We start from the raw sequence: 12,327 nt of genomic DNA on the forward strand, positions 1-12,327 counted from the left end.
GCTGCCTTCCTTAAAGGATCGTAGAATGCCAGGTTGGAAGGGACCTCAAGGATCATCTGGTCCAGCCTTTCTAGGTAGGAACACGGTTTAGGTGAGATGGCCCAGCACCTTGTCAAGCTGTCTTACAAGTGTCCAGCCTCCTGAGGTGGGAGGTAAGGATGAAGAGCATAGTCCAGGAGGAAGAAGTTAATGTTCTGCTTCTGCATCTAGACAGGCGTAAGTCTGTGGGGCTGGATGGGATTCACCCAAGAGCACTGGGGAAGCTGTCAGGGGAGCTCAGTAAAGCCTCTCTCCATCATTTACCAACAATCCTGGTCAACGGGGGAGGTCCTGGATGGCTGGAGGGAGCTAATGTGTTGCCCATCTACAAGAAGCACCAGAAGGAGGATCCAGGGAACCACAGGCCCATCAGCCTGACCTTGGTACTGGGAAAGGTCATGGAGAGGATCATCTTGAGTGAGCTCTCATGGCAAGGACAGGGCAGTCAAGGGATCAGGGCCAGCCAGCATGGGTTTATGAAAGGGAGGTCTCGCTTAAACAACCTGATCTCTTTCTATGACCATGTGGCCCACCTTCTGGATGAGGGGAAAGCTGTGGATGTTGTCTACCTGGACTTTGGTGAGGCCTCTGACACCATTTCCCACAGCATTCTCCTGGAGAGGATGGTGAATGGTTGCATAGACAAGTGTACTCTTCACTGGGTAAAAAACTTGCTGGATGGCTGTGCCCTGAGAAATGGTCTCAACTTGTGGCAGGGCAGGGTTAGATTAGATACTAGGAAGAATTTATTTGCTGAAAGTGGTCAGGCACTGGAGCAACCTGCCCAGGGAGGTGATTGAGTGATTAAATCCCTGGAGTTATTTAAGAAATACAGATGTGATATTTCAGGGCATGCTCTAGTGGGCAACATTGTAAAGTTTGTTTGGGGACTTTTTCTTTTTTTTTTTTTTTTTTGGTGTGTGTGTGAGTGTTATTTGGTAGAGTGTGTGTGGTGCTTGTGTTTGCTCTGGGGGGGAGGTTTGGTGTTTTTTTCATATATGTATGGTTGGACTCAGTTGTCCTTTCCAACCATGACTCTTCGTTATGGAAGACTCCAGCACCTTCCTGAGATTACTCCGATGTCCAGCTGTTACCATTTTAGGTTAGCTCCCAAAACACACACAAAAAGACTGTGTTCAGGAAGGAGACATTATTTATTGTAGGTTTGTACAAAGATAGCCACTTGGTGCCTTCCTACATATCAAAAATGCTGAATGAGATATTCAACCACATTGTTATGGTTTGAAGCAACTTCTTCCACTTTGCTCTCCAATCCTTATCTCTACCAGACCCTGGGCCACACGCAGACCCTTGTCTGTCTCCTTACTCTCCAGCAATCCCTTTGGAAATGCCAATAAGGATTTGGATAGGGGGGGTTGCAGAGGTGTCTTAGCACTGGCTCCCTGCAGAGCAGCCTAAGAGGGTCCAATGGAGGGGGTTCCTCCATCCGGTCCCTCACAGACATACTTAAACTGTGGAGTTAGTGAGATTCCAAATCCATCCTCTTTACAATGATTGGATAGCAGTTTACATATATTCATAATATGGTTACCTCACTATTACTATCAAACATGGGTCTTCACCTGGACAGCAGTCTATTTGACCTGGGGGTGTAATTTTTTAGTATTATAACGACATTACAATGAGGCAAGTTTCACCTAAAGGACACAGCACCACAACTTCTATAGCTCCAACAGCCCCAAGACCGGGTTCAGCAGTCGATCATCTTGATTTTGGTTCTCCTTTATTCCCTCCCGAATCTTTTAGGTCCAATGAGACCACATAGACCTCGAGCCCTATCTGCCAAGTTGGTGATTTACACGAGACAGCCTTAAAACCTCGTCGCTGGAATTTTAACTTGTACGTACACAGAGAACGCCTAGCACAAAATTATATTTTAATCACAATTTCAGAGTTATTTTCCAACACCCCCTTATCCCCCCCCCTTAGCCCGATTCGGGTCGGGCAGAGGCTCCGCTTCCCTCCGGCTGCCTCACGGCCGGCAGCGCTGCCGGACCTCCGCGCCGGCAGAGGGCGCTGCGGTGGAGACGCCTGGGCGGGGCGGGCTGTGCTTGCCGGAAGGGGCGGGCCGCCATTCCTGCCGGGAGCGGCGGTGATTTTTTCCTGAACTTCCTGCTCCGGCATCCGCGACTTCAGGGAGGCGGAGAGCAGCCCCTCGCCTCACCGGGGCAGGTGCGCGTCCCGGGGAAAGGGAGGAGAGGCTTCAGCGCGGTGTGAAGGGTGGTGGTGGTCGTCGGGTAGGGCCAGGCCAGGCCAGGCCAGGCCGGGGCGGCCTAACCCAGCCCAGCTCCGCCGGGGGGTAGCGGTGAGGGCGAGGCCCGGGTTGGGCCGCATGGCCTGGGGAAGCCGAACGCTCTCCCGGAGGGAGGAACTGAGTCGTGAGTCGTTTCTGAGTCACGTCTGGCGGCCTCACAGAGGCTCCCGGCTTCTATCTGCGCTCTATCTTGTCTTCCGTTTTATTTTATCCTTTCATCCTCTTTTTTTGTTGTTGCCTTAGGGATTTAAGTTGTGCTGCCACTTATGGTGGTCGTGTAGTAAACACCTCCTTAATAATCACACTTTCCTGTGTTGGTGTCAGTCGTGCGGACAGTGGCTCAATTGAAATTCAAATAAATGTAGCTAAAATCAGCGGTAATAGAGCTCTTGTAGAGAGAACCTCATTTACCTCGAAGGGCTTGGCTGTCCCTTGGGCTGAAGGCTTGTGAGTGCCTCAAGTTTTGTTTTTTTGACTCCCACGCAGGGGAAGAATCTGTGCTTTAGTGCTGCGGGTTAAGATGGTAGGTGAGTAGTGGGACTACATGAGATTCTGCAGGTGCTTTTTCTGCTTCACACAGCTTGAACTGTAAACATTATTTCTCCATTTAGTAGTTGGACATGAAGGTTTCTGGGTTTATATCCTCTAGGTTACATACCTTTTCTTCTGACCCGTTCTTGGGTTGTTTTGTTTTTTTTTAATCAGTCCCAGGGTAGTCTGGTGTGTAGCTCCAGGCAGACAGCTGCCTGTAATAAAGCAGTTCAGGCTGTTATAGCCCTCAGGTTCTTCCAAGGAGTTTGTGATTAACAGCAAATGCAATTCTGTCTCTGCTGTTTTATGGCTTTAAAATGCCTGTTTGGGCTAGAAAAGGGATGGGAAGCAGTGGAGGCGGGAGGGGAATGCTTCAGAGAGCAATTGGGATCCCTCAGTGGACAGAGAATATATTTTCCTCTGAAACAAAAAGCATCTGTTACACTGAATGGATGCTTACAGTTTTTGCAATAAAATAGTAGGGCTTTTATTTTTTTATTAATCTATTTTTTTTCATTGTAGGATTACAGATAGTGCAGGCAGTAAATTTGAGACCAGTTCTTCCAGACAGTGAGTGTTTCCTGAAATATCTTTCAATTGTCTGTGTAATTGTGTCTTTCACCACTGATACTCCCTTTTGGTAGCTCCTGGGAGGGACTGCTGTTTACCTGCTTTCAGACTCCCTCCTAGTGATGTATTCACTCTTTTGTTTTTCCCCATAGATTAAACCATAATTTTTATAAATTGGTTGAAAGAGGGGGCTGGTGGCTTTAGTGGACTCCAGGTAGAACACGCTGGTTTCCTCTTTGCTTTTAGAGTGTTCCAAGACATTCCTTCAATTTGTATTAAAAAAAAAAAATTCATAAAGCACTGAGAAGCAAGGAAATGTGAAGCTTTGGGAAGGACAGTATCAGTTATGGGTCATTGCCATCCAGTTGTCCTGTGACAGAGCCAGTAACACAGCTCAGCTGGATGGTAGGAAGTGGAGGAAGGCCAGGAATAGCAGTGGGTTCAAGTGCTAGATCTAGGCATGACTGACTGCATCTCTAGAATAATGGTTCTGGGGGGTAAAGTGGTGTTCACAGTGCATGCACTGCTTTAAAATAGCTGAGAAGCTTTTAAATGTAACTTTTTTCCCATTTGGTAAGGCTGTAGCGTATGGAAAATAGACATAAAAGCAGGTATTCCCTTTTTACCCTTATTTTGGGGCAAACTAGTCTCCTCAAAAGCCTGTAGCTGGTAGAACATGAGCTTCTGATACTTTGTACCAAGTGCAGAGCTTTCAAAGCAGGGCTGCTAGGGCAGAGACCCCTTTTCTTTCTGTGTATGGATTTCCTCATAAGCACAGTGGGTCCAAAGCTTGGAGGCTCCAGTGCTGCTGTGATGTACAAGTTATCTTTGATAACTATGTAAAATCTTTTTGTTTTTTTCTTTTGCTCCTTCTAGTACTTAAGATGCTGTTTGCTAATGCAGATATTTAATAAATCCAATTCTGTACAAGAGTTATATGACTTATTCAACCTTACAGGAGTGCTGCCAGGATGTTGTGTTTAGGTTTTATTGTGGCTGTTACTTATCTTTGTTGGCATGATGATTGTTTTTCCCCCCACTTTCTAGTAATGGCAACCTACACCTGCATCACTTGCCGCGTGGCTTTCAAGGATGCTGACATTCAGCGTGCCCATTACAAAACTGACTGGCACAGGTACAACCTGAAGCGTAAGGTTGCTGAAATGCCTCCTGTCACTGCTGAGAACTTCGAAGAGAGGGTCCTAGCCCAGAGAGCGGTAGCAGAGGAGCAGAACAAGATCACTGCTACTTACTGCACAGTTTGCAGCAAGAGATTCTCCACCTTCAACGCCTACGAGAATCACTTGAAGTCCAAGAAGCACCTGGAGTTGGAGAAGAAAGCTGTTCAAGCTGTCAACAAGAAGGTGGAAATACTAAATGAGAAGAACCTGGAAAAGGGGCTGGCCCCAGAGAGTGTAAACAAAGATGAAATGAATGCAGCTATTCAGCAAGCCATCAGAGCTCAGCCCTCTTCCTCTCCGAAGAAGACGCTTTTACCTCCTAGTAATGCAAGCAGCTCTCCAGTTTCTACAGGAAGCAGCAGTGTATTGCAGAGAAGGCAAGGATTGGCAAAGCCTCCACGGCTACAGTGGTTTGAACAGCAAGCAAAGAACCTGGCCAAACAGGCAGAGGAGGAAGAGGATAACGAAGAAGGTAAGGCAAGAGTCATACTGACAAGAGATAGTTTGGGGTAAGCTGTGTAGTTGTTCATTTTTTGTAAAAGCCTCCTTCTCTTTCTGTAAGTAGCAAAGCATTTTTCCATCACTGTCTTCTGCTGACTAAATTTCCAGCTTAACAAAGGACTTATGGCTGGCCCATATTTGGAGTCAAGGACTCTGTTGGTGTCTGAACTGCCAACTATGAAAAGTACACATGAAGGTTGAATATAAACACTTACTAAGAGGAGAGCTATTTTCCATGCAAAATTCCAGGGGAAGCTTCCTTTAAGGAAGGCTATCATAAAAGTTTACCCTAAAACTACTTCTGAAAAACATCTGAAGAAAAATCCAGTCGTGATCATTTGCTGTTGTCCCATTGATCACTTTGCTGATCTGTTGAAGGAAGGTGGGAGTTGAGGTGGTTTTGTTTTTTTCTGCCCATCAAGATCAGAGAAGTTTGCTCCTTAGCCTGACACTGTGGCATGGCCTCTCAGCACATAGGCATCTATATTAAAATGTATTTCAGAGTTGCCACCTCAGGCTCCTGCTGCTTTACACACACCACTTGTGCAGATACAGCTCTTTGTTGGAGGTTGGCCTGAAAAGGGGACAATTGAAAAGAATTCCTAGAAAAGGGTTTTTTTTAACCAGGACACTTTCAGTGCTGTAGTTTACAGCGCAGCTCCAAATGCATCTAAAGGAGCAGCTGGATGGGGTGATAAGGTGGAGCAAGGGGACATGTATGAAGGAAGTGGGACTGGACTGGGCCAGTTTTATGACTGAAACCATCGTGTCATGTTGTTACATCTGTTACAGCTGTTTTGTGCTGATGAAATTTCATTTACAATTCAGGGAACATACACCTCTGACCATTTCTTTTAACATCAAAGAAGGAGCCAACTTGCCCCTGTTTTGTGTTAAAGTGTTAGTCATAATTTGTAATGCTAAAATCTCAGTAGGTGTCTGAACATTAATTTTCCTTCTAGGTGTTTGTCCAGGAATGTTTCCAACAAATCCTGTTAATTCAGTGTCAAGCTTTTAAAATTACTGAGCTACATCCTGTAGCAAAGATCCCTAATTAGCAGCCTGCAGCACTGGGGGATGCCATGTTCCTTCCCTGTTTTCAAACACTCTTGTGCATGTGGCAGTTTGAAGGGGGCCAGTAGGGATAAAGTACTGGGAAATATTCACTGCTTCATACCTGAACTCGTTAAAAAAAGTTTTCTCAACTTGTTTAGCAGCATAATCAGATTGCTGGTGGTTCTTCTACTCTCTACAGCTACCTGAAGGGAGGTTGTAGTAGGGGTCAGGCTCATCTCCCAGTCAACAAGTGACAGGATGAGAGGGCATGGCCTGAAGCTGCTCCAGGGGAGGTTGAGGTTGGATATCAGGAGGCACTTCCTCATGGAAAGGGTGGTCAGGCATTGGAATGGGCTTCCCAGGGAAGTGGTGGAGTCACCATCCCTGGAGGTGTTTAAGCAAAGGCTGGATGTGGCACTCAGTGACATGGTCTAGCTGATGTGAATAGTGTTAGGTCACAGGAGGATCTCGGAGGTCCTTTTCAGCCTCAGTAATTCTGTGATTCTCTCCATTTATGAGCTCTGCAGTAATCTTGCAAATGTGTAAAACTGGAAGTATAACAAACATAATGTAGCACAGTATATCCATGACAGCTGGCTTTGTGCTTCTCTGTTAAAGATGTACACGTAAATGGGAGTGTGTTTTTTTTCTCCCTGCTGGAAATGTGTATTTTCATGATTCTGCAAGAGCTGTATTACTGTTTTTAATATTCCATGCATGTGTTCTTGTGCTTTATAGAATTAATTCTAAGGCTTTAAAATAATAATAAAGTCTTAATAGTTGAGAAAATGGAGGGGAAAAATACTGTATCTGCCAACTTTTTAATGAGCAGACTTGAACTTTGCTGTGCCTCTTACAAAGAGATGTATTTTACTTACAATGGCATATCCTCACACCTGGAAATGACTGTGGGGCACTTACTGCATCTTCTATTCTTACAACTATTTGCTATGATAATTCTTCCTAACTTAATTGAGACTTGTTTTGCTTGGGAGAGGTAATCATATGAATAAATATTTTTTTATACTTCCTTTAAAAGATTGGGAAGATATGGATTCTGATGAGACCATCAGCTGTGAAGAAGAGGTGGAAAGTGTGGACGAAGGAGAGGCACAGGCAGAGGCTGAAAGCCTTCTTGCTGTTGGGGCCATACCAGTCACAGACTGCTTGTTCTGTACCCACCATTCAAGATCTGTTACCAAAAATGTGGCCCATATGTCAAGAGCTCACAGTTTCTTCATTCCAGACATAGAGTATCTTGTGGATCTCAGAGGACTAATCAAGTACCTGGGTAGGCCTGTAAATGTTCTCTAATTTTTTTTATCAGGGTAATTATATACTGTTATTGCTTATTTTCACTTGGATATGACTTCAGATGGTTTGGGGATTTTTTTTTTTTTTGTGTAAAATCCAAGTGCTACCTATTTTGTTATTTTCATCACAGACAGACCAACAGGCTTTCTGTACAATCGTAGGAAACCCCACCAAGCAAACGTGCTCATGTGCCCTGTAGGTCTCACAAAATTTTCTGATGTTGATGACCTTGTCCAGCTAGCATGAAATTTAGGACAAAACTCTGTTTCTGAAGTGTGCATATTAACTATATTATCCTTACAATTCTATGTGTGGGATTAATGGTTGGACTTGATGATCTTAGAGGTCTTTTCCAGCATAAATGATTTTATGGATCTGTACTTAGTCTCATATTTGCCTCATCTATTTACAATGCTTGTGAGAGAGCTAAAGCTAAAAAAATGTATCTTCCTTGAAGGAATAACAAATAATGATGAGAATAAAATCATTTTGGAGCACCATTTAGAAAAAAATGTATTGAAAGTATGAAATTTGTTATTGAGAAGACATAATTACCTCATGCATAATACATAATCCTCATCATGCACTGACTTTTCCCTGATGGAGCTGTGTGGTGAAGGCATAGGAACAGCTTTTCTGGAATAAAGGGCTCAAGGCTCTCCCTCAGGGTCTCTTCATGCAAGCTGGGAAACCTATGGCACAGAAATGTTAATTATTGACTAGGGACACTCTATTCAGACCAATAGAAATTTCAATATTTTCTGCAGGAGAGAAGGTTGGCGTTGGGAAAATCTGCATCTGGTGCAATGAAAAAGGGAAATCCTTCTACTCTACAGAAGCAGTACAGGCTCATATGAGAGATAAAAGCCACTGCAAACTCTTCACAGATGGAGATGCTGCCCTGGAATTTGCAGACTTCTATGATTTTAGGTGAGGATACATTTCTTTGAATGGAGCACGGGCAGGTACAGACAAAACGTGCAGTTCAATATTTCATCAGAAACTATTATTAATTCTTAGAATTTAGTCTTGGTTTTTATTCTGATGCATATTTTCCATTGCTGGTTCATCAGTTGTCTAGGTAAGCATTACAGTATGATTGACTCTCCTGTGAAGGCTAATATCAGTCCTACATGAAAGTGTATTTTAAATTATGTTTTGTATGTTTGCTGTTTCTGAGCTCAGGTTTCAGTGCACCGGAAAAGATCTTAAAGGAGCATAGCTGTTTCTTCTGTTACCTTTTAGTCAGATTGTAGGCTTGATACCTCCTGTGGATTTTTTTTTTCAGTTTTTTTTTTTCTTGCTTGTTTGTTTTTTAAACAGTTAAACAGGACTGCTGTGATTTGAGGCCTCTTGTTGAACTTCCTGTAACTTACCCTACAATGCATTCATTTTGGTCAGAAGTAACCTCCTATTATGGTGATAGGTGGATTTAGTAGTGCTTCTTGGCACTTGTTCATTAGTTGTGCAGATCCAGGGGTCCACACTGCAAAGTGGTGACTTTTCACCATAAGCTGCCGTTAAGCATGCAGTGGCAGAGCCATGCTGAGTTATAGCACTGGGTAGAGAAAGGGTGGACAATGTTTGTGGCTTGCTGTAGCTGTGCATGGCAATTCTTTCTGTAGAGTGGCTCTGAATAGCTGCTCCCTGTGTAGAAACTCTGCACTGCTGCTCTTCCACAGGAGCAGTTACCCTGATCACCAGGATGGGGAAGACGTGGAGATGCATGGAGAGCGACCAGCAGACAGAGAGTTGGATTATGATGATGACACCATGGAGCTGATCCTTCCTTCAGGTGGGCGTAGGATTTGTGTTACAACATACTTTGTCTGCATATCTCATACCTGCAGCCATTACCTGCAGCATAGGTCACTGCTGTAAGTGAAATCACTTTTTGGAGAAAGTAATTTTGCATCTTAAGTGTCTTTGAGGTTTTGTCTCGACCTTTCATTATTTTCACTGCTAAGTAGTTCAACTTTTTCAGCATTAATATATACATGGAGTGAGGCAGGGGGTTCCTTTGCCCACTTTTAACTCTTCACTAACATGTGATTCTCATGGGTGTATATGCCATGGTATACTCTATCATGTTTAAATGCAACTTGGAGGGTCTATAGCTTAGGCTAGCCATTGTAGCTTTTTTGCAGAGAGGCAGCTGATAACTAGTTTAATATTGAGTAAAATTAATTTATTTAAACAAAATATTTGGCTCTTGCTCAGGGTTTTTTTTGTGTGTGTGTTTTTTGTGTTTTTTCATAATAGGGGACCTCACCCTTTTCATTCTGTAGAGTGCTGCTAGTTATAGGTGTTCTCCTGAATGTCAATAAGCTTCTTTCCTGGTTATTTGAAACAGCATCACCTCTCTGCTCATTTCCCTAATTAAAATTTTCTGAGAACTGCCTTTTATCTTAGCTAAGGCTCTTTTGAACAACAGCACTCTATTTTTTTGGTTTTTTTTCTTCAAGGTAGAGTGCAGGACAGCAGCTCTTGCAGTAATTATGTTTTGTTGCTAACACTCCTAAAATTTTTAAGGTTCTGGGCCCACTTCAAAGCATTTCTCAGCATAGGGATTTTCCACAGTTTTCACAGTATGCCTGAACACTGCATTTCAGAAGCTGCTTCATTATGCATAGTAAGATGTACCCTGCCCTGAACAGGTGCACGCCTGGGTCACCGCTCTTTGATGAGATACTACAGGCAGCGGTTCGGTCCGTCCAGAGCGGTTGTTCCTGCGAAAAATACCAAAGCAGTGGGTCGGTTGTTGAAGAAGTACAGAGCTTTGGGCTGGACAAGTGAGACAGGTAAGTGGCAATGAGAGGCTTTTGCAGAGAAAGTTCTAGGATTAAGTAGGTCGCAATTAACGATTGGCTCTACAATTAAGTCGGTCGAGTTTGTTTCGTGTTTGTGGGGTTTTATTCGGTAGTTTGTCTTCTGCTCAGTTCCGTTTTGTTCTGACATCCAAGCAGAGTAAGTTGTAGGAAGTTGTGTTTAAAATCCATCAGAAGTTCTGTGCAAGCCCTTCTTGTTCCTTAGCATGTGTGTTTGTGATAGAGTGACTTGGTAGAACTTGTGGGTTTCTGCCTGTCAAAACCATTCCTCTTACTGTTTAACAAAGTAACAGAAACCATTCTCTGACAGAGTACTCTTCCAGTTGGGAAGCAGTGGTGTGATCTATATCCACTTCTCAAATTGCATGTTAGAAGGCAAAACAACCTCTTCCCTTAATGATGGTTATGGGAACTCTTAGGGGCATCTGGCCTTGCCCAAGAGAAAAGTGAAAAAAAGTGTGACAGCATTGGAAATAGCTAACCGCTGATGTAAAAATCGTCTGGTTTACATATAAGTAGTAAGTAACCTTAGACATTTATTCCTGTTTCTCTTCCTCCTTTCTCTCTGAAGGGGCAGTCTTCGCTCAGAAGCGTGATCTGCAGTATCTGCAGAGGATGAAGTCGAAGTGGATGCTCAAGACAGGAATGAGTAACAATGCTACAAAGCAGATGCATTTCCGGGCACAAGTCAGATTCTGAGTTCCCAAGAGAGCTACATGCAACTGGTTTGGGGAAGGTGAATTTAATGGTTTCTGTGGTACCTGTCCAATGGTGATGTGTATGTTGGTGTGCCTTCCTTTCTGTGAGAAGGAGAGCAGGGAGATTGTCTCATCGTTGGCCTAAATTAAAAAAATAAAGTATTTAAATGGAATGTGTGGCAAAAAGATACATTCACAGTCTTGCTGCCAATCTTTATGCAGTCGGTTTCCATTGTGGGGCAGTTGACATGGTCATTTATGTGAATATTTTTAGTTTACAGTTCTGCAAAATTGTTGAGGCCAAGAGAAGGTCCTAGATCTAAGAGCCTGAAGTTAAGCACATTGAAGTTTTTCACTTGTGCTGCTAGATGCAAGTTAATTGTGTATTTTGGACTTCCAGCTGGCACTACTGAGCTGAAAACTTGAGAGCAGAGATTCTGCGAAGGCTAAATGCAAATTGTTTGAAGAAATGGAAAATATAACTTCAGGACTAATACTGTCCTCAGAAGCTTACTGTGCTTGCTTAGTATTCCAGCTCAGGGCTTGCATTTACAGTGCAGTTGTTTTATGTTGAATGTAATGAATTTTCATTACCAAAAAACTTCTTAAAATTAGCTTAAGACTTAAGTAAATGTGAGTCAAAGTTGCCAGTGATCGTTAGGGATTTCCTGATTAAAACTCTGAAGTTCCTGTTGATGGCACCTTTTACTGTTCTCACTGGGTACTGGTTTTCCATGTGATTTTGCTGAAGGAAAGCGACCCAAGACAAATGTTGGCTAGAATGGAGGTGCACTCTCCCACTTCAGCAAGTGAACTGTTCCAGGAATGTGGAGAGAAAACCTGCTTGATAAAGAGCTGAGACAGTAGTGCTGGTATTGGTCATAGTGTTGCTGATGTTAAAAGCTTCCTTGAGCTTACCAGTTCCTCTGACCTTCACGTAAGGAGGTGGGCACTTCCACACAAAGGTGTAGGATAGCTCATGAAACCCTGAGCTGTAGTGGGTTGGACACTAAGTGATCACTTGGAAAATTGCTATTTGTTTGCCTGTCTATTCATTGTGAAGGAAGCTGCAGCTGGTCACAGTCAAGTTGCACTTTGCATTTTAATATTACTCTGGATTCCCTAGGCTTTCACAAGCACGATTTTAATTTAAGTTTTCTTCCTCTCCTGTGAATGATGTATGCATAATATCAGTGGGAGTGGTAGGGGGAGATTTTGTCAACTAACACTGTATTATGACCTCTTAAAATTATCCACTGAGGTCTCCTTCAGAAGTTTAAAAAAAAAAAGTAGTACTGTTGTCATATCAGCACTTTTGAGAGAGGGGTACCTTT

At 43.4% G+C, this 12,327-nt stretch overlaps 1 protein-coding gene across 3 annotated transcripts; it reads left to right on the forward strand.

Annotated features, from left to right (window-relative positions):
• Positions 1-2,113: 2,113 nt before the first annotated feature.
• Positions 2,114-11,183, forward strand: ZNF622 (zinc finger protein 622). 3 transcript variants are annotated; one of them, XM_071736651.1, is made up of 8 exons: positions 2,116-2,232; positions 3,368-3,415; positions 4,463-5,068; positions 7,193-7,444; positions 8,235-8,397; positions 9,150-9,262; positions 10,125-10,268; positions 10,867-11,183. In XM_071736651.1, the coding sequence occupies exons 3-8, from the start codon at positions 4,465-4,467 to the stop codon at positions 10,992-10,994; spliced, it is 1,404 nt and encodes a 467-aa protein (XP_071592752.1). In that variant the 5' UTR covers positions 2,116-2,232; positions 3,368-3,415; positions 4,463-4,464; the 3' UTR covers positions 10,995-11,183. The 3 variants fall into 3 exon arrangements, with proteins under 3 accessions (XP_071592753.1, XP_071592752.1, XP_071592751.1); XM_071736652.1 differs by lacking the exon at positions 3,368-3,415 and having other exon boundaries at positions 2,114-2,280; XM_071736650.1 differs by lacking the exon at positions 2,116-2,232 and having other exon boundaries at positions 3,226-3,415.
• The last annotated feature ends 1,144 nt before the right edge of the window (positions 11,184-12,327 follow it).

Source organism: Heliangelus exortis, chromosome 2, assembly GCF_036169615.1.
Source record: "Heliangelus exortis chromosome 2, bHelExo1.hap1, whole genome shotgun sequence".
Classification (NCBI taxonomy): domain Eukaryota; kingdom Metazoa; phylum Chordata; class Aves; order Apodiformes; family Trochilidae; genus Heliangelus; species Heliangelus exortis.